Raw genomic sequence first — 24,551 nt, 5'->3', positions numbered from 1 at the left:
TAAGTTGATATTAGTATGTAGAAGGGTGGTGTGACTGGGATTCTGCTCATAGCCAGTGTGCGTCACTGCTATTAGTGTAATTAAAATCCTGATAATGTTCTACAGTAGAAGTCAGGTGAATGCTCCTTGACTCGAAAGTTTAATCAGTAGAATGAATATTTTAGAAATAAGATGTCTTTGAATGTCTCAGAGAGTTGTTTTTTTTAATGTCAAAGAGAAAAAATGATTTAACTGGAAGAATTTTACTTAGTATAAACTTCTACATGTCGGCAGTTGGGATTTTAGCTTTTTACATAGAGTAATGTTTGCTTTAAACAGACCGAGTAAATACAGGAGGTGACATCCATTGTTAATGTATACAACCCTTTCAAGACACTCTGTTAACATGGCTGATAATCTAACCTGCCTATTGCCAGTTGCTGTGCGATTTGGGTTTCCTCTCAACACACCAAAGTGCTGAGTGAAGGTAGCTGTGTGCATGCCAGAGATAATGGAGTGTTGATATGTTTTAGGTCACAAATTGCAGGGGATCATCTAGCATAATTCTGTGAGAGGGATGCAGCAGGGGCAATTTCCCCAAAATATCCTGCCCAGATCTAAGCATGGTTCCCCAGCCAGGGTAGAGAATTGCTTATTTATTTTACAAACACATGAATCTCTCAATCAGTAAGCCTGCTGATAAGGAAATTGATTACTTAGTTTTGACTCTTTAAAATTAGAAGATACATAATAGTATAAATCCAGTAATCAATTAGTTGAATATAGTAAAAACCAATATATATGTTTTGCTTTCTTGTTTGTTTTCTTAAGATATAGCTATGATGTATAACTCAGGGAGTCCTAGAACTACATATGTAACCCATATTGACTGAAAACTTGATTTCAAGATCAGCTACAGTGAGGGTCTTCTTTCTAAGTTAAGAACTGGGAGTGTAGCTCTAGTAGTATAGTTTCCCAGCATTTGCATGAGCCTGGATTCCATGCTCATCAATACACAATGCACACACATGTACGTACACACACACACAGAAAGAGAGAGAGGCAAGTGTGCACACATGTATAAATGCACATAAAGTTCAACTGCTGAATGTTTGGATCATGTCAATTTTTTAAATACTTCTATTAAGGAATCAAGTTGTTTATAATTTTTAACTCTGCTCATACAATAAACATGTAATGTATAATAATAAATATTATTCATGCATTGATCATACAACAGTATACTTTTAGATCCATTACATTCCATATAATTTTGGAGGATTTAACTAAAAGGTAAAACTAAAACAGAAAGTGGTTTTCATTAATAATAGAAAAAACAGGCAAAAAAAAGAGATACCAAAAAATTTTACAGAGATGGACTATGATAAAATTTTGAAGTTGGCACATCTCAGAAACATGCTATGGAAGCAACAAGTCAAAGAAAATTACAACAGACAAGATTCAATACCTTCTAAATTAATTATTTTATGGAGTAGACATTGTGTAACAACCTTTAGCCAGTTCTGGGTCAATAACTTCTTAGTCTGACCAAGCAGTTTAATGTTTTCTACATTTAAAGGCAGTAAAACTTTTGGGAAAAAAAAAACTTTCCATGTGACAATTACCATAAAAAAGTTTTAGACATAATGGGCATCAAAACTCTTTTGCAAAGTGCATCTTTTAGAAAAGCATCTGTGACCTTAATAGAAAGAGTTCTATTGACAGAGAAACAGTATTCAGGATAAAGGCTTAGGGAGGAAGGATTTTTAATAAGCATAAGGATGGGTTCTTATTACTAAGATCATTGCTCAGCATCTGGAGGATGCAAATAAAAGCTGGCTCCATAGAATAGCAAAACATCATCAGGTTGTTAGACAATGTCCACTCCATAGGAAAGAAATGACATCTTCCTATGAAGAAAAAAAAAAAGTTGGGTGCTTAACAGTTCTGATTTTTAGAGCTTTCAGTGATCTGTGCCCTCTAGAAATAACAGTGTATTCCCTGTATCTGAGTATCTGAAATCATTCTGTGGACTCAAATTAATGTTCCTGTTTGTCAGCTGTTTGACTTGATTTTTATGACAGTGTTTGCCAACATAGCTAAAAGCGTTATGCAACACACTTTCCCTGGCTCGCTTTGGATGCTGAGAGATCCCTGAGTTCATTCAGTGTGTGTGGTTCAGAACTGGTGCCAGAATTCTGTAAGAATTTCTTCTAATAATTTCACCCACAGACTGGTTGTACTGTTTCCGAGGCACATGTAAGATATCGCAATGGTACTGTCATTATTTAATCATGAGGTCTTGGTTAGAAATTACACAGAACTCATGCGGAGAATTTAAAGAGTACACCACAAAGGAGAGGAACAGAACGGAAAGCACAGCCGTGTTCAATTCTGCAACTGGAGAGGTAGATGACTTCTGTCTCATTTTTTTCACCTGTATATTTCTTTTGTAAAAGATGAATTTCTAAAGTGCCATTAGTTTAGAAACGTGCTGTATGATAGCAGTTAAGTAAATACTCGTGTATACATAGAAAACTAGTGAAATTATTGATCATACCTTCCTATGCATCAAATAATCAAATTTTGAACAAATATTCTTTTCTATTTTATACATCATTTTTTCATTTGTCATAAGCCTTCAAATCAGCTATATTAGAAATACTGCTTTAATTTTCAAAAATGGATCATATTGTTTTGGATATGAGGTCTAGAGATTGATAGAGCTCATGTTCGGCTAATCATACAGACATTTAGTATCGCTATATCTTCTTACTCTGTGAGGACTTGCTTTACATGGCCACACTCACTGATACAGTGAACAGCCTTCCTAGCCAATGCCCCCCTCATGCCACACTGCACCATAGTTTCCTAGAACACTACGGTTCAGAATGTCTCACAAGCTTTGCTCAAAATTTCATCTACCCACATACACTGATAGGCACTGACACTTAGGATTGCCCACGTTAACCCACTTACCTTTGTCTCAGTTGCTTTATATTATTTAATTAAAAAGGTCCGTAGATAGTTTTTAAGAGAATTATCAAGCTGTGCTTCATAAATTCAGTAACAGACACAAAGGACGACTTGGGAAATACATCGAGCTGAGTTGCTGAGTGATGCATATCTGTGCTTGTCCATTTTGTCTTTAAAAGGCCATGTTTCTGTGTGACTCGAGGAAATAAAAGGAATAATAGCAGGAGAAAGCTCTAACCGTTAACTCAGTTTGGAGATTTCACAAGAAAATCAGACTGTTCTGAATTAAAATAAGTTTTTTTTTTCCTTGCAGGTGAGGCATTTTCATTTTTCAGTTACTAACTAACCATTCCTTGATCTAATCCAGACCGTGAAAGGAATGCCCAATCCCCATGATAAAGCCGAGATAAAGCTCTTGGCATACTTGTTTATGAAGACATTAAAGAATAAAGATATATTTTCCAAACCCTACTTGTTTGGTTTACATTAGGTAGAGATATATTTAAGTAATGTTTTCTTTTCTATTCAATTCAAATGTTTAATGCGTCCTGACAGCAGTTCTCATCCAACCAGACTTTGGATCATTAAATGCTTCTGTTAGCATAGCATTTGCATTTTCAGTTTGTTGTTTGCATTACCATGTGTTAGTTTATTTTTACTGTGGCAGATATCCAAGAAAACAGTTGAAAGAAAATAATATATACTGCAGCTCCTTTTCAGATTTTACAGTCCATAGTTGGTGGTTATTTCCACTGTTTCTGGACATGGGGGTGTTGGCAGAGTATTCTTGGTAGATACTATGATGCATCAAATTTCCTACTTTGCTGTTGCATCAGAGAGATAAAGGGTGGAGGGAGAAGAGAAAGAGAAGGGAGAAGCAGGAAGGAGCTGGAACATGTCTATCCAAGGCATGCCTCTAGACACTGACTTCCTCCAACTGAAATATTTTCTACTCTTTACCAACTCTGAGTAGCTTGACAGATGCTCTACTCAGTTGATTAAGGCACGACCCTCCTAGTCAAACTGGACCCTCTCAGTAGCTGGATTCAACATCTCTCCCAATTTTTCAGCACACAGGCTCCAGTAGGCTCTACTTCATAACCAAATCACACCATATATCACTACTTCAATTGGAAATTTCATTTCATGCCACAAGTACTCCTTTGTTTAACACTGAAAATCTTTCTATCTTTGCCCTGTAAACAGAGGAAACATAGTTGTGTTCCTTAGGAATGTTTTTATGTCTTTATATATTTAAATTACACACACACATACATAGAATTAATTGCAGTTAACATCTCAACATCCAACAGCCAATTACTCTTGTGTTTAATTTATTGAGCTCTTTCATTTTTGACTGATTCTACCAGATAATCTGTAGATACATTGTTAGAAATATCATAGACAAGTATTGCATAGATGCAATGTGTCATAAGCTGTTGGCTTTACCAAGAAAATAGATTTGTATTGCAATTTTGGTGATAAATTCTAAACTTTCATTTCTGCACCATTCTGGGCTGTAATAGCTAACTCACAACAATACTGAGGAGTGGAAAGGAGTCAGAAAGGGATTGAGTACATGGGACGACGGGCTCTATGTTATACTAGTCTCTCAAGAGCTAACTTCTATACAAGAATCATGGAATCCTTTACTTGAGAGTTGTTACATTGATACAATAACCTTCCATAGTTACTGAAAACTTCTTAATGAATTTATTTTTATATCTGTACATAAGTTTTTCCCTCCATTCTCTCCAACTTGTCCCTCTCCCCCACCTTCGTTCTACACTCCACCTAGTCTACTCCTCCTGTTCTGAATTATTCAGAAAAGGGCAGGTCTCTCATGGGTTTTAACAAAGCATGGTATATCAAGTTACAGTAGGACTGAGCACCTTCCTTTGTATTAAGGCTGGCCAAGTGACCCAGTATGAGAAGTAGGGTCCCAAAACAACAGGAAAAGAGTCAGAAACAGCCACTACTCTTACTGTTAGGAGACCCACAAGACAAAAAGCTACACAACTGTAAGATATAGACAAAGGTCTAAATCAATCCCATGCAGGCTCCCTGGTTTGGTTCAATATCTGAGACCCTATGAGCCAGGCTAGTTGCTTTTGTGAGTTTTCTTGTGATGTCTTTGACCCCTCTGGCTCCCACTTTCCTTCCTCTCTCCATTCAACAGAATTCGCTGAGCTCTGCCTAATGTTTGATGGTGGATCTCTGCATCTCTTTCCATTAGTTGATTAATGAAGGCCCTCTGAACTATCACCTCTCAATAACAGGGGGAAAGAGCTTTAAAGCATATCAACCCTTAGGGACACACTAAAAGCAAATACAAAAATGCAGACATAGCAACTTTAAGTTTAAATAATGAAAGTGCAGTTCTCAGTTATGCCTGCAGGGCCTATGTTTTAAGATTTTTCTGTGCAATCGCATTGGACTACTTTGCAGCTTTCAGGAAAGGAAAAAGAAAGAACAAAAGAAGGGAAGAAAGAAAGAAAGAAAGAAAGAAAGAAAGAAAGAAAGAAAGAAAGAAAGAAAGAAAGAAAGGAAGGAAGGAAGGAAGGAAGAAACTTGTTGATTTTTAATCAAATGGCATGCTTTCCTGCCTGCACACCTATGCTTGTGATTAGAACAAGTCATCTTTTTGTTAATCACGAACACTTCTAATAATGTAAGAAGGTACCGTTTGTTTTTTTTGTTTGTTTGTTTTAACATGGGAAGGAAGTTAGTGTAAATGGGTCTCTCTGAAACAGGCTGAGTGAGATTACATTAATGTTCTTCCTTCTTAATAGTCCCCTTCCTCATATTCAAACCTCTGACTTTCTTCAAAACACAGCTGAACCAGTATCTCATCTACATTCTTTTTATGGTTAGGAAAGTAGACACTACTGACATAGAAAAACAAAACAATAATAATCACTTCTATTCAAGTGCATTATTTTTACATATCTTGAAATATTTTTAGCAGTCTGTCGCTCTAAACTAGTCATCACTATTCTACTATAATTGCATTTTTGGCAATGTATCTGTTGAATTTTCCAAAATTCAGAAATAAAAAGCACCCTCCCCAAGTGTGTACATTGCAATAAGAAACAACTTTCCTTTTTCTGAAATCCTTAGTGTGGTCACAGAGCCCACATTACTGAGCTATGTCTGTTGCCAGGGGTTTCTGTTAACAGGGATTTTTATCCCATCTGATCCTGCAGTCATTCAGTTCCAAAGAAATACACAGAGGTCTACATTAATCATACTATGGTTGGTCTATTAACTCAGGCTTCTTATTAAATTCTATAACTTATATTAGCCCATAATTCATGTCTGTGTTAGTCAAGTGGGTTGGTACCTTTTTCAGTGAGGCAGTCACATCTTGCATCCTCTGTGTCTGGATGACGACTGCAGACTGCATCTTTCCTCTTCCCAAAATTCTCCTGTTCTCATTGCCCCACCTCTACTTCCTGCCTGCTTGCCCTGAGTATACTTCCTTCCTGCCTGGCTACTGGCCAATCAGGATTTTATTAAACAAGTACAAGAAACAAATCTTTACAGGGTAAAACCATTGTCCCACAGCACCCCCCCATTTTTTTTCAAAATAAGAACTCTGAATCAAATCTCCCTTGTTTAGCTTTCTTTCTGATCATTATTCATACAACTTGTAACCAACACTCTAAACAAAGAAAAACATCCATAATCCATTTTAAGTGAGTTGCACACACTCAATGCCTTAATCAAGAGCAGAAATATACATATAACAGAACTGACCTAACGTTTGTATCAATAGACCTAGGTCCACACCAATGCAAAGTATTCATATCTATAGCATATCTTACTTTAAGTGTAAACAAACATTTACAAACAATATTTGGGAATTAGGGTGTAGTTCTCTCCAAACTGCTTCCCTCTTCTTATTGAGTAAAGTAAATTTGGCAGTGTTCATTGTGATCTTTTGGGGGGTCTTGGTCCACCAAACCACACAAGTCTGGAAGGAATACATAGGTTCTCATCGTCTATGGAAACAAAAGCAGAACCTCTTTTCCAAAGCAATATTTCCTTAGACCCAAGTTTTGAAATCAAGATACCTTTAAAATACAATGAAATATCCCATAAAAACCCATACAATGAAATATCTCTCTGTACTTACCTCATTCACAGTCAAAAATTCAAAGAAAACACAACACAATAATACACATAATCTAGACTCTGGTAATTTGGGGTGATAATAATTTTAAAAGTAACTAAAGAAAATTTTGAATTATGGTTATGTCCTTAATGAAATATTCTGTGAGGCTTGATCATCTCAGCCAGCAGTCTTGAAACTGTTCTGGATACAAAATTCAGAGAAAACTCCAACAGAGGGCCACTGAAATTTTGCATTATCTGGACCATCTGCTCCTATTGGAACATATCCTTCAGAAGGTATGTATTGTGTTGTCTTTACGTTGTTTGATAGCTGAGGAAGGAGCAAAATTACTAAAAGATATTTGATTATAAATGCTGTTGGATTAATCTAACATATATATTTTGCAAATGCCTTGACTTCAAAATTTAAGTCAAAAGCTATGTTACTTTGGTGAAGAGGTTTTGCTTTTGTTTCCTCAGGAAGTGAGAGGATGTGGTGGATTCATTCAGGGTTAAGAAAAATCAGGTTTGATCAAGGAAGACTCCCTGTGAAATCTCCAATAAGAGAGGATAGCTCAGATGTCTGAGTTCTACATTCATAACAGTTTCAAGATTGCTAAGTGAGATGATCAAGCCTTAGAGAATATTCCATTCAGGACTTAACCATAACATAACTCTAAATTTTCTTTAGGTTCCTGTGAGATTATCAGCACCTCCCAATTAGTAGGAAGTAGCCTAGAAAACTATGCTTGCATTCCCAAAAATGGATTAGAGATGTTTTTCTTTGTTTAGAGTGTTGGTTACATGTTGTGTGGATAATGGTCAGGAAAACAACAAAACAAGGGAGATTCAAATAAGATTTCTTGCTTTGGAAAGGAGGGGAAGTGCTGTGGGACAATGTTTTTAGCCTGTAAAGATTTGTTTCTTGTACTTGTTTAATAAAATACTGATTGGCTGGTAGCTTGGTAGGAAGTAGAGGCTGGGCAATGAGAATAAAAGAATTCTGGAAAGAGGAAAGATGCAGTCTGCAGTCATCATCCAGACACAGAGGAAGTAAGATATGACTGCCTCTCTGAAAAAGATACCAAGCCTGTGGCTAACACAGACATGAATATAGGCTAATGTAAGTTATAGGAGTTAATTCGCCTGAGTTAATAGGCAAACCAGTTTATGATTAATGTAGACCTCTGTGTATTTCTTTGGGACTGAACAACTACCGGATCTGGTGGGACAGAAATCTCTGTCAACATATATCTTTTGCTTCTGCATCTTGTTTTACCTCATCTTTACCTCTATTTCCCCATATTTAAACTTCATTATTATCACTGTTTCTCCAACATGTTTGCTTTATTATTCCTTGTTTATATACAGTCTCATTCATTTTATTTATTGCTGTAGGAGCTACCCATCCAGCAGAGCTCCAAGTTCATCTACTCAGCCCTAAACTGCCTCCAGATCACATTTTTTTCAATTAATGTATCATCCTACAGGGACGATATATTATCCTACCCCTCTATTTGAAACTTTAGTTGCTAAGTTAATAAACATTTTTTATCTCTTTTTATGTTCTTTCACAAAAAATAGTACCTCAGTAGACAGAGAGTAAATGCTAGCCTGCCCCAAAATAAGCCATCGTGGACACATATGAATTGCTGAATGGTCACATGATGTCCATTAGTAAACTTCTTCTGAACTGTCTCACAGAGCAGTGTTCTTTATATGTAAATACTTTAGGTTTGCACGTTAATAATAAACTTTTTCAGGTCAGGGTCTTTCCTGAATCCCATAACACATCATTTTCACATGTTGAATATATTCATATGAAGTTATTGACCAGAGCAGACCCATTGTGAGATACCTATATGTTTATTTTCCAAGTAGACCTAGACTGTATCAAGAGAAATGAATGATAGATGGTCTTTAAATAAGCAGCTAAATTCCCTTTGTCCAGAGTTTAACTCTGAGCTAAAAGTCCTCCATTGATGGTTTGTGCTGACCTGAGAGTTCTACCTTTTGATGTGAGGTGTATCATGATGCTTTTCTCATTCTAACTGGGAACTTTAAATGAAGTGCATCTTTCTATTAGATAACCTTTCATTGGAAAAAAAAAATTATCTTTAAACTAAGGTTTTGTTGGAATTTCTGTGAGCATCCAGAGCAGGTCTTGTAATTTACCTGGTGTGTTATACCTGTCTTACTACAGATGTTTCCTTGTACATAATTGTTGTAGGAAAGGCTCTTGTTCACAACTGCCCAGACACAAAATAACCACAGGCCCACAGAGATGGGCCTGTGTAGTAGAGGCAGAGGTATATGTGTGGTAGATTTGGCCAAAAATTAATATCTTGTCATCTAATTTCTAATTATCAGTTCTATGTAATAGACACCTAAAGCTTTAAACTATTTTAATTCCTTTTTTAAAAAAATATTTATTTATTATGTATACAATGTTCTGTCTGTATGCCTGAAGGCCTGAAGAGGGCACTAGACCTCATTACAGATAGTTTTGAGCCACCATGTGGTTGCTGGCAATTTAACTCAGGACCGGAAGAGCAGGCAATGCTCTTAACCACTGAGCCATCTCTCCAGCACCCTTGACTCCTTTTTTCCATTCTATTCACATTATATATTCAGATGCTCACTTCTTAGGATAACATAATAAATAAATAAAACCTGGCAGAGCCCAACAGGAAACTTTTGCAATTCTAAATAATACAACAACAAAAACAAAACAAAAGAAGATATTGCTGGATTATGTGCAGCAAGACATCCAGAAAGTGTGCAGTATCCTGAAGAACTTACAAGTAGATCTGAATTCTTACACACAGTTTTATACTTTTTCCTTTCCAAAAAAATCAATTTTAAAGCCTTTTGTTGTTTTTTAAACACATTTTTCAGTCAAGACGGAACTTTTGTAGCTGGTTGAGTGCCTCCTGGCGCACTCTGGCCCTTGAAGCCATGATTCAGACATCACAAGTATTCTCTTCCATGTCTTGTAACTCTTCTGTGTTCTTAGGAAAATCTCTGTAGCCTTGTGCATGTATACCAGTGCTCTATGGAACATTCAGACAGTTCATAAGAAGGAGCAGAGATGAACACACCAGAAAAATAATGTACTGGTAGAATTATCAGTCACTGATACAATCATATTCCCTTGAAAGATTATTGGTATACATGAAAATGTATACATTTTTGCATTCCCTTTTTGCCACCTGCATAAAAACACTTTCTACTAAATCACGGGTTCTTTTGTTAAAAGAAGGATCAGGACTGAAATAGGAAATTCATGTAATAAGATAATATTTCAAAAGTCAATGTATTTTTCTTATTTTTATTATATTTTTTGAAATTTATATTTATATATATATATATATATATATAAATTTATATATATATCAAAATGTGATATTATCCAATTCCCATTTTCCTTAACTCCTCTATTAGCTACATTTCTGTTTTGTGATAAAATACACTGACACAAAGAAACATATGGGAAAACGGGTTTGTTGTGGCTAATAGTTAACAGAAGGATGTAGTCCTTCATGACAGCAAAGAAATGAAAGTCAGGAAGTCAACTGATCATCATATTCTATCCATACAAAGAAATACTTTCTCTAGCAAGGCTCCACCTCCTTAAGTTTCCATGACCCTCCTAATCAGTTCCCCCAGCTAGAGACCAAGTTTTTAAACATGCATAAGTCCTTTGAAATTGAAACCCCAGATATCAAAGAGCTACAAATATGATCCTGTGAGTATAGCAATTCATATTCAAAGTGCATCCCCCTACCATATCTTGCTTCATTGTTATTGCTGTTGTTGATAACCCACAAGTCTAGTTAAATCATCTGTGCATAGATGTGGATATATCCACTGGGGCACGGGAATCCTAACGATGGCCTGACCTTCAACGAGGAAGAATGAATCTCCAGCTCACAGCATCAATAGTTCCACAGTATGGTAATAGCTTAGCAGAGGAGCTCTTCCATACATGCTTAAATTTTTCTTGCTAGATCTTGTGCAGATCTTGTGTCTGTGGCCATGACTACTGTTAGTTCGTGACTGCAGTGATAGCCATGTCATGTGCAGAAGATAGCCTTTTAAAGCACTCCTCTGCATTCTTTGGCTCTTACATCATTATCATCTCTTCTTCCAAAATGTTCCCCTAGCCTAGGGGGTGAAGGAGGTCGGTAGGATTGATAAAACATCTGATTTGGGACTGAGCACACAAAATCTCTTAGTTTCAGCACTTTGCAGTGTGAAATTTTGATAGCATCCTGGAAAAGTTTTCCAGCTCATACGAATTTCAACTGTGTTTCTCTTCTATTTAAGTGAAAACAATTCATACACATAAATGTAAAGATTACATATTCTCTTTGCTGTTTAGATTTTATTTAAGAAGTATTACTTAACTGTAGTCTGCCCTAGTTTATGTTTCCATGTCTTTGCATGTGCACACACTCACGCACACACACAAAAGTATCAGCCAGATGCCAACAGAAGAAATCCTATGGAGTCAGTTTTGAAATACAGGGCATTGCCAACAAAAGAATCAATTCTGTTTTGTTTTGTAATTTTTTACCTTGTTCTTGTCTCGCCTTCTCCAGAATGGCATGTACAGGCAGTATATGCTAAATGAAAGATGACTTTATTAACTCAGGATTAACAACTTTAAATGTAATATAAAAAAAAAACAAGTCACTCAAATGGGGGTGATAACTGGAATACATCAGTGAGGGTCTTTCTGCTCAACGTGAATGCACACTTTCTTATATAAAGACAGTTTGGTCCTGTTGAGTGAATGAGGATTAAAAGTGGACCAATCAACTCAGAGCTCTTAGGCTTGTACAGGGAGGGGCAGATAGCTGAGCCATGTAAAGATGTTTCCAATCAGATCCTTAGGTAGCAAGCTGATTCTTAGCTGTAAAAAGAAGCATCTTGTAGTTTCTGTTGGTTCCCAGTTGCTGTGGGACCTTCTGATGAGACCACCTTCCTCCTCTAGTACTGCTGCTGCGGTTTCCATCCTGCGTTGTCCTGCGGCTGACACGGCAGCTCATCTTCCGGGTACTTCTAGTCTGCAGCCTGTTCCCTGCCAAGATGCTACTCAGGTTTCTCCGTGTGAGTTTCTGTCCAGGTGTGGTTTTCACATTTCCTTCCAGGCTGCTTCTTCTCTGACAGGTGAGAGCATCCAATCCATCCTGGTGGACCACCACTGGCTCCTTCCCCTGCCACTTGAGTCCCCAGCTCTGCTTTCAGAGTCCATTCCTCCCCAGCAACTGATATTGGTAAGACATGATCAAACATGTATGGTATAATATCATTTTAGGAGATGCCTTACTTAGGATGCTGAGGAACAATCCTTTCCACATTGCTGACTCTCTGGAGTCCAGATGAACAGAGCTGATCTGAACCTTGCAAGAACAAAGGTCAATATGGACCAGAAAAGGGATAATTACTTCAGAGAGGGTAAGGATTTTCTTGCAGTTGAAACTAGTGTCTACAAAGGGGATAACAGAAGGAGAAACCGACTAACTAAGCGAGTGTCAGTTGGTAGAGAGGTGAACTCCACGTTAAAATTGTTGAGCTTTAGGTAAACAAGATGTCAGTGGAAGCTTTATGTATGACAAATATGATCAACAGTGATTTTCCCTAAGGTAGAAGTGGGCAGTACATATTCTTCTGCTCTTTTCGTTGACTGACCTTGAATCTGTGCTATAATGCGCATGCCCTTTCACACGATGCCAGGGATATTCTCGTCAGTGGTTACCCACTTTCTAGCTCCTAATGGTGTTCGCTCCTCCATCTGGTTGTCTGATAAACAGCATAATGCATTTGATCAAAGTACAGCACTCCACATTGCATTGTCAAGAGCAAATTGATCTGTCTGCAGCTATCGCCTTCCCTGTGGGGGAAAAACTAAACAACTCTACAAAATGTTGTGTTGTGTTCTTATTTCCCTCTCTGTGTCTCAGTCAGTGCACTTTAGCCCAGAGGGCCACTTCTCATTTTGCATCCAACTTCTGTCTCTTGCACAAGGTGTAGGTTTTTTGTTTTTATTGAATTTTTTTTCCCCAAATTTATGTCCTCCCTCCAAAATGTATTTGAGAAGCAGGGTTTGCTCTGCTGCAAACAGACATCTGGGACTCACAGTGTTTTGTTTTCCCATGGTGTTTGACAGTGATGGCTGCTCTGTCAGCAGCCTGAGATAAGGAGAGGCTCTGGCCCTGCCAATCAGGTTGCAGGTGCTTTGCTTAGATCCCCTCACTAACTGGCTATCTGTATTCACTTAACTGGTTCAGTCTTCTTTTCAGGATATATTTCATCCTGAGCCAAATTCCAGTTTACAAAATGCCAGTCCCAGACCTCTTTTAGGCTTTCCTTCCTTGAGGATATTTCTTCTTGGAATGGAAAACAAACACAATTCTCTAAGAGTCAGCAATTCTTTCCAAATTTACCCTTGCTCTTAGCAAGCAGAATTTGTTTTGCTTATGCTAAAATTCTTTATTTGGAGGAAAGAGAGATCCTCATCCCAAGAGTTGTCATCTTACCTTAACATATACACCCTGACACACACTATGCTTATATGCGTGGGGACTCATGCGCACAAACACACAACAGTGTATCAGTTTTATAAATGAATTTATTATAGAGGCTGTAGAGATTGCTCAGTGGCCAGGACCACTATTCATCTGGAGTATTTGGTTTTGATTTTGAGCATCCGCATATTGTGTCACAACCTTCTGTAACTCCAGTTCCAGGGTTTCCAACTCCCTCTTCTGGTCTCTGTAAGCAATCCACACACATGGTGCACAGACACATGCAACCAAAGCATTCATTCACATTAAATAAATAATTTCTCAGTGCTTAAGAAGGGTTATCAACTGTTGGGTGTTATTTCGTGAATAGTACATGAAACTTGCAATACTGCGTAATCTAGTAGGTGTTTTATTATGTCTCTTAAATTCAACTTAATTTAGAAGTCCACTGCCATTTAGTGTTCCCCTATAGGAGTGGTTTCTAAAATCAGCCATAGAATTTTGGTTGATTTTGTTTATTCATAGATTTTAAGCCAGGCATATATGTGCTAATACTCATCGTGGGTAAGATAGGCAGATGACACATTATAGACCAACCTGGGCTATATGTAGTAGATTCCAGGTTAACCCAGCTTACTTAGCCAGACCCTGTCTCAATTAAAAAATAATGAAAACATAAAATTACTCCAGAGTTTTCACTGAAACTCCATAGTATAATTCCTCCCCCATTTCCTTTAACCACTGTCAGATCAAAATTAATTTTTAAAATCTGAAGTTATTCTTATTCTTCTACAATCTGCTCTCACTGTGGAAAGCCTACTACTTAGATATTAACATTCTTGGATCCATCTCCAAATCTTATTTCCTCTGTTACTTTTGTTTATTTATTAAATTTATGTCACATTTAATTTTCTTGGAAGTCTGCCTGATTCCAGTCATAGTTTTCTTAATTCAATTTGCAGAATGGTATCAGCTTAAGTTTTTTTCAGGAAAGACACTGTGGTATGATTTACTTTTCCATTTTTTTTGAGAATTTCGTATATGAGCACTGTATGGAATCATTTATATCCCTTCCTCTTTCCCATTCACTTCTTCCTAAATCCTTCAAAATCCTCTCAAATTCATTACCACTTTTTAATTTATTCAAGTGTGTGTGTGTGTTGTGTGTGTGTGTGTGTGTGTGCATTTAAAAACAGTCTGCTTTGTCCATTTGGTGTAGCTCTTTGTGTATGTTTTTAGGACTAATACCCGGAAGTGGATAACCTACCAAGGAACTTGTACCCAGAGAAGTTTCCTTCTGCCTCTTAGAGCATCAGTGATGTCTGTAACTCTTTATTTTTGAGTCGCACCTTGGGAAATTTCCTCTACTCACATCTGTATATCATTGCTGTTTTCACTGTACGAATTTTGGGATTTCATGAATGCAACTTTTCTGTCAGATACAGAACACATTCTCTCACATCAGACAACTTGGTTCTCTGTCTTTTGCACTGTTCCTGTTCCTCTTCCAGGGTGTTCCTTGTGATTGCAGTAAGAATTGTGCTGTATCCTCAGCTTCCCAAGGGACTAACTGGGGACATCTCCTTGGGCTCCTGGGAGCCACTCTAGGTTCAAGTCTCTTGCCAACCCTAAGATTGCTCCCTTAACTAAGATATGTGCTTCCCTGCTCCCCTATCCAACCTTTCTTTATCCCAATCTTCCTGTTTCCCAAAGTTCCCCCAATCCTCCCCTTCTCACTTTTCTCTCCCCGTCCCCCCTTATCCCCACCCCACCCCACCCCCAAGATCTTAATTTTTTCCCCGGCAATTTTGTCTACTTCCCATAGCTAGCCAAGAGGATAACTATATGTTTTTTCTTGGGTTCACCTTCTTATTTAGCTTCTTTAGGTTCACCAGGTATACACTCCATGACCTTTATTTATGGCTAGAAACCAATTATGAGTGAGTACATCCCATGTTCATCTTTTTGGGTCTGTGTTACCTCGCTCAGGATAGTGTTTTCTATTTCCATCCATTTGCATGCAAAATTCGAGAAGTCATTGTTTGTTTTTTTTTTTTTTTTTTTTTACCACAGCATAGTACTCTGAAGCTAAGGATAGGGAACCTGAAATGACCCTATCCTATAGCAATACTGACGAATATCTTCCATATCACCATAGAACCTTCATCTGGTGATGGATGGAGATAGAGACAGAGACCCACACTGGAGCACTGGACTGAGCTCCCAAGGTCCCAATGAGGAGCAGATGGAGGGAGAACACGAGCAAGGATGTCAGGACCACGAGGGGTGCACCCACCCACTGAGACAGTGGGGCTGATCTATTGGGAGCTCACCAAGGCCAGCTGGACTGTGACTGAAAGAGCATGGGATAAAACCGGACTCTCTGATCATGGCGAACAATGTGGCTGATGAGAAGCCAAGGACAATGGCACGGGGTTTTGATCCTACTTCATGTTCCGGCTTGGTGGGAGCCTAGCCAGTTTGGATGTTCACCTTCCTAGACATGGACGGAGGGGGGAGGAATTTGGGTGCAGGAGGGGAATGGGAGGTGGGGAGGAAGTGTAAATTTTTGAAAGGAAAAACAAAAGAACTGTGCTGCAGATACATCCGTTATGATTGGCCATTCCACAGTTAGGACGACTGTCCTCCACCTTTTACTTATGCTGTTATCGTCACGTATTCGTGGAGTTTCCTTCACACTTAATTTCCTTGAATGTGTACATGATCTCAGTCATTGTTGTCTTGATTTAATTCACTGGATGATATAAAATTGCGTCCTTCTACTTTACGTTCTCACCAACAGTGAATATTTTCCCTCTTTAATCCAAAGCATGCACTGTCTGCTGTTGTATTTTCGTTGACTCTAGCCCCACACTGGAATGCTAAAATGTCGCTTTTTTTTCATTCTTTACTCTTTGCCTCTTTTGGCTTTTTGTGTGTGGGGGTCAACACCCAGCTTCCAAATAAATCACATGGAGGCTTATACTTTCTTATAAACTCCTGGCCTTCACTTGGCTTGTTTCTTGCCAGCTTTTCTTAATTTCTCCCATCTACCTTTTGCCTCTGGGCCTTTTCCTTCTCTTGTTTCTGTATACCTTACTTTTTCTCTTACTCCGTGGCTGACTGGGTGGCTGGCCCCTGTTGCCCTCCTCTCCTTGCTCCTCCTTCTTTCCATATTTCTCTTTCCATTCCTCTCCTTGCCAGATGGCCTATCCTTTCTCCTGTCTCACTATTAACTAGTCAGCTCTTTATTAGATCATCAGATTTTTTAGACAAGCCAAGTATCACAGCTTCACAGAGTTAAACAAATGCAACAAAATAAAAACAATATATCTTAAAGTAATTTTCTATAATTATTAGATGTTTTCTTGATTTAACCATTTTGATCAGAGTAAGATGAAATCTCACAATACTTGAATTTGCATTTCTCTAATCACTGAGAGTTTTCAACATAGTATTTCAAAATATTTATTTTATTTATGTATATGTCTGTGTGCATGCATGAGTTTATGTGCACTGCATGAATGCAGGTACCCATGGAGTCCAGAAGAGGGCATTGGATCCTATGGCTGGTATTAGCAGAGGTTGTTATCTGCTTCATGTGGGTACTGGAAACTCAACCCAGGTTCTCAAAAAGAGCAGTGTTTTCAACTCTTAAGCTGTATTCCCAAACACTATTGAACATTTTAAAGATATTTCTTATCCATTTTAATTTCTTCTTTTGAAAAATAACTCCTCTGATATACAGCCCACTTTTTAATTGGGTCATTTGTTTTCTTGACATTTTGATAATTATTTATATATGCTGGATATTAATCATCTGCCAAATGTATAGCTGGCAAAGATTCTCTCCCACTCTTTGTGCTTCTACTTCAATCAATTAATTGTTTCATTTACTGAGGATCAGTTGTCAGTTATGGGCCTTAATTACTGAGCAAATGGATCCCTATTCAGAAAGTTCTTTCTTACACCTATATTTTGTGGGTTACTGAGTATGTTTTCTTCTAGAAGTTTCAGTGCTTCAGGTTTCACATTGAGGCCCTTGATCTATTTGTACCTGATTTTTCGGTAAAGTGATAAACACAGTGCTAAGTTAAATTTTCTCTAGTGGACATCCATTTTCCCTAGCAACATTTGTTTAAGATTTTTTATTTTCTCCAGTGTGTATTTTTGGTATCTTTGTCAAACATCAGATGTCTATAGTTATGCACAGTCATGTTTGGGTTTTCTGTTTTATCGCATTAATCTTCTTGTCTTTTCGAGTGGCAGTACTATGCTGTTTTTATTACTAGAGCTCTGTAAAATAGCTTGAAATATCTAGCATAGTAATCTTTCCTGTATGTTGTAAGGAGGCCGATTGTTGGTTCCCAGCCTCTCGGGCCCTAAAATAATCACACAGAAACTGTATTAATTAAATCCTAGGACCTAGATCTCCCCTGCTATCTCCATACTCCCAGATTTAGCTCTGGTCACTCAAATATTGCATCCGTTGTTCAGGTGAAAGTCTTCTACAATGCAAAGTTCAAATCTCAAAAGAGTTTGGAGAAAGACACTATAAGACAAAAGGCATACTTGTGCTCATAAAATCATAGAATTAATATTATAAAAATGGCCATTATACCAAGATCAATTTAGAGTTAATATTATCCCAGTTAAAATCCCTGTTTCATTCTTCACATGAATATAAAACCACATTCTAAAGTTCATTTTGAACTAAAAAATATACTAGATAGTGAAAGCAAATTTGAGCAAAAAGTATAATACAGGTGATGTGGGATTCCCCTTTGTATTCTGTGAATACCATTGATTAATAAAGAAACTGCTTTGGACCTATAACAAGACAGAACTTAGCTAGGCAGATAAAACTAAACTGGATTCTTGGAAGAAGAAGGGCAGAGTCAGAGAGAAGTCATATAGCCCCACTGGAGACAGATGCTGGAACTTTACTCGGTAAACCACAGCCACGTGGCAATACACAGATTAGCAGAAGTGGGTTAAATTAATATGTAAGAGTTAACCAATAAGAAACTAGAACTAATGGACCACACAGTGATTTAAATAATAATGTTTCTGTGTGATTATTTTGGGGCTGAGCGGCTGAAAACCAACAAGCAGCATCCTCCAACAGCATTTTTTAAATTAATTATTGATGGAGGAAATCCCAGCCCATTGTGGGTTCTGCTATCCCTGGGCTGGTGGTCCTGGTCACTATAAGAAAGCAGTGAGCAAACCATGGAGAGCAAGCCAGTTAGCAGTACCACTCCATGTTTTTTTTTATCCATTCCTGCCTCTAATTTCCTTTCTTGCTTGTATTCCTGTCCTGACTCCTGTTGATGATGAACAGCAATATGAAAGTGTAAGCAGAATAAACCATTTCCTCCCAACTTGCTTTTTTACCATTGTGTTTCATTGCAACAAGGGATGTTTTAACTAAAACAACCAGTTAGTTGTGCCTTCCTTCAGCATTTTCCTAAACTGTGTCTTTTGCAAACCTGCTGTGCGTGAAATGTGTAACCTTGAAAAGATTCCCCCCATAGAACTGACTACTTAGAATATGGAGGGCCTTAGTCTAGAAGAACTCTTACCACAAGCTGGACAAACAACCAGGTATTTGAAAGTACATATTACCAGGGTTGAGATACTGCTTAGAACATAGTTATTACTTCTGTACTATGTACTTGTTTGTATATAATTTGTGTGTATATAATTTGCACTACTTATTTATACTGACTTAAAATTTTTCTACATATGCTTTTTAAAAATGCTTTTAAGCTGGGGGTTTATACAAATCCCATTCAGGCCACAATATGAATAATAAATGTGTGTTTATTTGAACTTCTTGATGGTGAAAGTTTTGCAGACAATAGACTTATTTATTTCTGAAGAGGTTTTATGTTAGAAGAAATATCCCTGGGGCATTAAGAAGAAAAAGCCTACAAGAAGCACTTGACTAAGTTGTAACTCTTAGGATAAAATATGACAATAATGATTACTAAAGTAAAAACCAAAGTATAAAACAGCACATACTGAACATAATGCATTTTCAACTTTTCTATTATCTAGTTTGTTTGAGTCACTAGAAAAGCTACTTATGGAAAATTAATTTTGATCTTAGAAGACATGAACTCCTTTGATTTATTGTTTTAAACATGAAATATGTATGATAAGAACATTTAGTAATAGGCATGTGTGTTTACTTCTTGCTATGTGATTGATTATTCTTACCACTTTTCAGTATTTTGTGGGTAAGCAGTTAGACATCCCAAATAGTGCAATCAAAACCTTGCCGAATTTATATGGTAATATATGGAAAAACTTGGATTATTAACAATGGTTACCATGAAACAAACTAGGCAGGTCAACCTCCATACTGTTTCTTCTTCACCATTACATGGCCATGTTCTAACATACTGTGGATGATAGGCTCATAAGTTATTCAGGTATTAGGACAGCTTAGGAAAGTGTACTTAGTATAGTGGGGGAAAAGGGTGTTCGTTCCTGAACTAAAATCACAGATCCCTATTCTGATTGCTAAGGTTAAAGAACTTGAGAGGGTGCATAGTAATAAAACTCTTATGCCGGGATCAGTGTTCTTATTAGCAAAGGAAGAAACCAGAGCCATCTATGTACCCTATGAAAATACACAGCATGACTGTCTGCAACTCTGGCTGACGAACAGGGTCAGGAGTCTGATGTGTTAGCCTCCCAGCCTATGGTACTTCACTATTTTAAACTGTACCTCGTGAAGATTCAGAGCATGGCTGTCTGCAAGCCTGGCACACCATTCTGCCAACAGGGTCAGCGGTCTTTTGTGTGAGCCACCGAGCCTAAGTCATTTCATATGAAGAATCTAAGACACAAAATGATGACATTTTTTTCTCATTTTCCCAGAATATTTGAAATTTTGATTTAAAATATTATTCAAGAATATAAGCCCTTAACATGTTATTCATTGAATTTACTTAATACCTAAATTAGCATCAAACTCAATATATTTTGAGATAACATTCTCTCAAGTGAATTATATGTTAAAATACACAGTTGACTTGGTAGTCAGATAGATCACATTCCAGAAACTCAAAGAATTCAAATGCTGCCAGGGCCATGATGATCTGAGTGGCCTGTGCTCTCAACTGGGGCCATGTTGTTGTCCAGAAAAGGTCTTCTCCCAAGAACATGTCTGGTTCCTTGGCCCTACAGCAGCCAGGGTCTGAGTTGATGTCCATGGCCCCTGTGACCACCAATGACCTTGGAAATGCTATAGGCAGCATTCCATGCCTGAAGATCTCCATGGCCCCAGGCATGTCTGGGTTCATAGCTTTGCAGCAGCTGGAATCTGGGATAAAGTTCATGGCTTCTGTTACTATCAAGTACTTTGCAGATGCACAGCATCCAGTCAGACATCTGAGACCATGTTGCTATGGGGGGCTTTGATGCCACCAGGGCCATGCTAATCTAGGTGCCCTATGCTGCCATAGGAAATCTAGAGCTGGCTTACTGGTTTATCATTTATCTTTACATTCTTGTAAGGTGGGAGAAGATCTCAGTCTTTTGTCCATTGGATTTGGAATGCTGTCTTCCCTTGCTATAGCTCCAATGTAGCATGTTATAGGCATGTGTCACTACAGCAACCTAGTTTATCCTGTTTTCCAAACGAAATATTAAAGCTCACACAATTAAGTATCTAGGCTCACATACCACATATAAAAAAATACCGTGGCTATTAATTCACATCTTGACCGTACAGTCTCCAAAATTCTTTCCTTTTTTCTACTCTGCTCTTTTCAAAGTTTCTTATCCTGGAGATTCATCACATAAGACAAATTGTTTGGGAAACAGTATTTTCAAACACTTACTATCAGAACTGAATGCAAGCTATAGGTGAGTTACAAAATTTTAACGATAGAAGAAATTCTGGTTATCCTCTTGTCTAATGTTCTATATTATTATAGAACATTATGTTTATTCAGTCTCAAGGAAGTACCTATTACTCAGTATTTTCTAGTAAATCAAGTTGAGCACCAGTGATTCAGTAGGTGGGAGAGGACTCTCCCTTTGCTGGAGGTGTCCCCTGATTTACATTGTTCAGACCCTTCTGGATTCGTATAGCAATATGCCTGCTTCAGGTCACACAGTGCGCTCCTTTAAGGTATAGTTGAACTGCTTTCAGGGGATCTTTAGTAAATTAGGGCATGATGCCTGATTTTTAAATGCCAGCCTGCTGCAATGAAGCATCACCAGGGAAGGGAGTCTTGCCTGAATCTTAGATAAACCTGTGGACAAATCCTTGAGGGATTGTCTTGATTGTTAGTTGACTCAGCCCACTGTAGGTGAACCCATTCCCTAGGCTATGCCATGCACTGTATAAGGGTGAAAAAAAGGTAGCTAAACCAATAAACAGGCAGCTTGAATGCAGGTTTCTTTTAAGCTTTGCTCTTAACATGAGTGTGCTCTTGACATATGTGTGTGTGTGTGTGTGTGTGTGTTTGTGTGTAATAGAAGAGCTGGATTTATAGGTGAATTCAGATTAATGTAATTTGCCCAATATGTGTTATGAGAGCCCAATTTCTATCATCTACCAGAACAGCAAGTACCATTAAGTAGATAGATAGATAGATAGATAGATAGATAGATAGATAGATAGATAGATGGATAGATTGATAGAGATAGAGATAGAGATAGAGATAGAGATAGAGATAGAGATAGAGATAGAGATAGAGATAGAAATATACTGCATACAAAGGAAGCTTGTCCTTCAAAAACATCACAATGTACGTGCAAAGGTTAATGGCACTTAGGTGTCTTGCCTTCAGAAGCTTAACATTTTCACCTAGCTGACTAAATTCTGTTGTGGATGATTCCAACTCCGAAGACTGATTTGAAAATTGTTAACTGGCTTGCATCACATTATCATTTCTCCAAGAGTTTCTTTCTACTTTTGGAAAATTTACTTAAACTGTGGTCCTTTGTCATAATCTCAGGAAATGTAAAATCAATGAAAATGAGTAGATCTGTATTTCTAAAAATATTCTCTTCACAGGAAGAAGAGTTGAGGAAGAGTGGGGAGGCCAAGTACGCACACCTGAGCGACGAACTGCATGTATTAATTGAAGTGTTTGCTCCACCCGGGGAAGCTTATTCACGAATGAGTCATGCCTTGGAGGAGATTAAAAAATTCCTGGTTCCTGTAAGTGATTTTTTTTTATTTTACAGACTGTTTCTTTTCCATTCCTATTTTAAATTGTGTCATTGATCTCTACTGACTTTTTGGAAGGAAATTCATGCTGTACATTAATTATCTATGTGTAGATTTGATACAAATCTTAAATAAATAGAGAACAACACAAGACATTTGTTATAAGAACTGACATGTGGGCACTTTCTACTAGTCTGACACAAGCATTCATCATAAGCCGGTTGCATAGTATACACCATAGGAAATTGAGCCAGAAACACTAATAAGAAAAATGTACAAGCAAATATACATGATTTATGTCACCATCCACTGTTTTAAGCCCCCTGACATGTATTTTGATAATTTATAATTAGTAGGAAAACATAGTAAAAAAGAATAAAAAGGATGTGATTGAATATGTGTTATTTATAGTAAGGCAATGATAGTATTTTAAAATGACAAGTGTCTTTTATGTGCTAGTTTGTCAGGTTCTAGCAGATACAAAATATAGTATATGATAATATTAATAGAGGTAGATATATGTTAACTTAGAAATTTAGAAATGTATACTCACCATACAATGTGATACTAGATGATGCACATTTAGTAAGGTGGCAAATTCAGCTGCAAGTTGAGTAGAGTTCTCTACTGAATTCCTAAGAAACAGAGGAACTTAAATGCGTGAAGTCTTAAGGTTGACAATTGAGCATTCTAGATAAAAGTCCTTCAACAGAAAGCTTGCCAAAAGGCTTGAAACTGATGGTGAGATATTGAAAGAACGCTGAGTAAAGTTCCCAGAAGATCTTGGAAAGATTCTCAGCCCAGAGCATAGATAACTGAGATTATTCTGCAAATAAAGAAACTCAGTGAAAACCTTAGAGAAGGTGGCTGGCAGATAAGATCCACTGATTAGTATGGTATTGAAAGCTGGAAAGGAAAAATATCAAAGAATTCCCTGAGTGCACAGCATTAAGGTCTGGCCATATTTTCTAGTTACAGGTCCAGTCCCAACGTTAATCTTCATCAAGACACAATTATAGAATAATGGCACACTAGGTTGAGTATTTCTTAATTGCATGTGCACAGTTAGTATTGGAGTCTCATCTGTAAACCTACCTAAGTAGATCTCATTCTGAAGATTGATGATGCTATATTCTTTGTTCCTTTGGTTTTCCAATAAAATATTTAGTCCTAAGCTGAATAAGGCATTTCAGTCTTTTTAGTTAGGAGCAGACCAGATAAACATATGTGTAATGAAGCCAGGTCTGTTTGTATCACAATTTCATTATATAGCTTTAGATAAAGTACTTAAATGTTTAGAGTATTAGTTTATTGATCTTTAAAATGAAAATGATCATAATTTACTCACCAGTCACAATTATTATAAATATTAAACAGAGTAATACATGCAAAGGGCTTAAAATGATAAAAATAGGAAAAATTGTTTATATATTATAATAGAAATACCTTTAGATAATTTTATGAGGTAAAATATGTTAGACAGTGTAATAAGTCTTTTTATTTGGAATATTACATATATATATGTATATAGGCATACATATAATATAAATACATTTATGACACAAATACAGATTTTTTCCATTTCTTTCCTCCCTCCAAACCCTCTCATATACTATTACCTACTCTCCTTCAAATACATGGCCAGTTTTTTCCCTAATTTTTATTTTATGCATAGATTCCTATTTGCATATTTTTCCTACATACATATTTTACATATATATTTCTAAGTAGAACTTTCTCAGTACATATAT

General features: G+C 37.2%; 1 protein-coding gene across 4 annotated transcripts in view; it reads left to right on the top strand.

Moving 5' to 3' along the window:
* Positions 1 to 24,551, top strand: part of Khdrbs2 (KH RNA binding domain containing, signal transduction associated 2) — a 396,449-nt gene that overhangs the window by 161,016 nt on the left and 210,882 nt on the right. For all 4 annotated transcript variants that reach the window (XR_007590495.1, XR_007590496.1, XR_007590497.1 and 1 more), the window contains exon 4: positions 22,645 to 22,791. Coding sequence is in view for 1 of the 4 variants with exons in the window: in XM_050134757.1 (XP_049990714.1) it covers positions 22,645 to 22,791 (147 nt within the window). In the remaining 3 variants the exon portion in view is untranslated. The remainder of the gene's footprint in view (positions 1 to 22,644; positions 22,792 to 24,551) is intronic.

This window comes from Alexandromys fortis, unplaced genomic scaffold (genome assembly GCF_014885135.2).
Source record: "Alexandromys fortis isolate MF-2015 unplaced genomic scaffold, M_Fortis_MF-2015_v1.1 scaffold_20, whole genome shotgun sequence".
Classification (NCBI taxonomy): Eukaryota; Metazoa; Chordata; class Mammalia; order Rodentia; family Cricetidae; genus Alexandromys; species Alexandromys fortis.
This window is presented reverse-complemented; position numbering and strand designations above follow the sequence as displayed.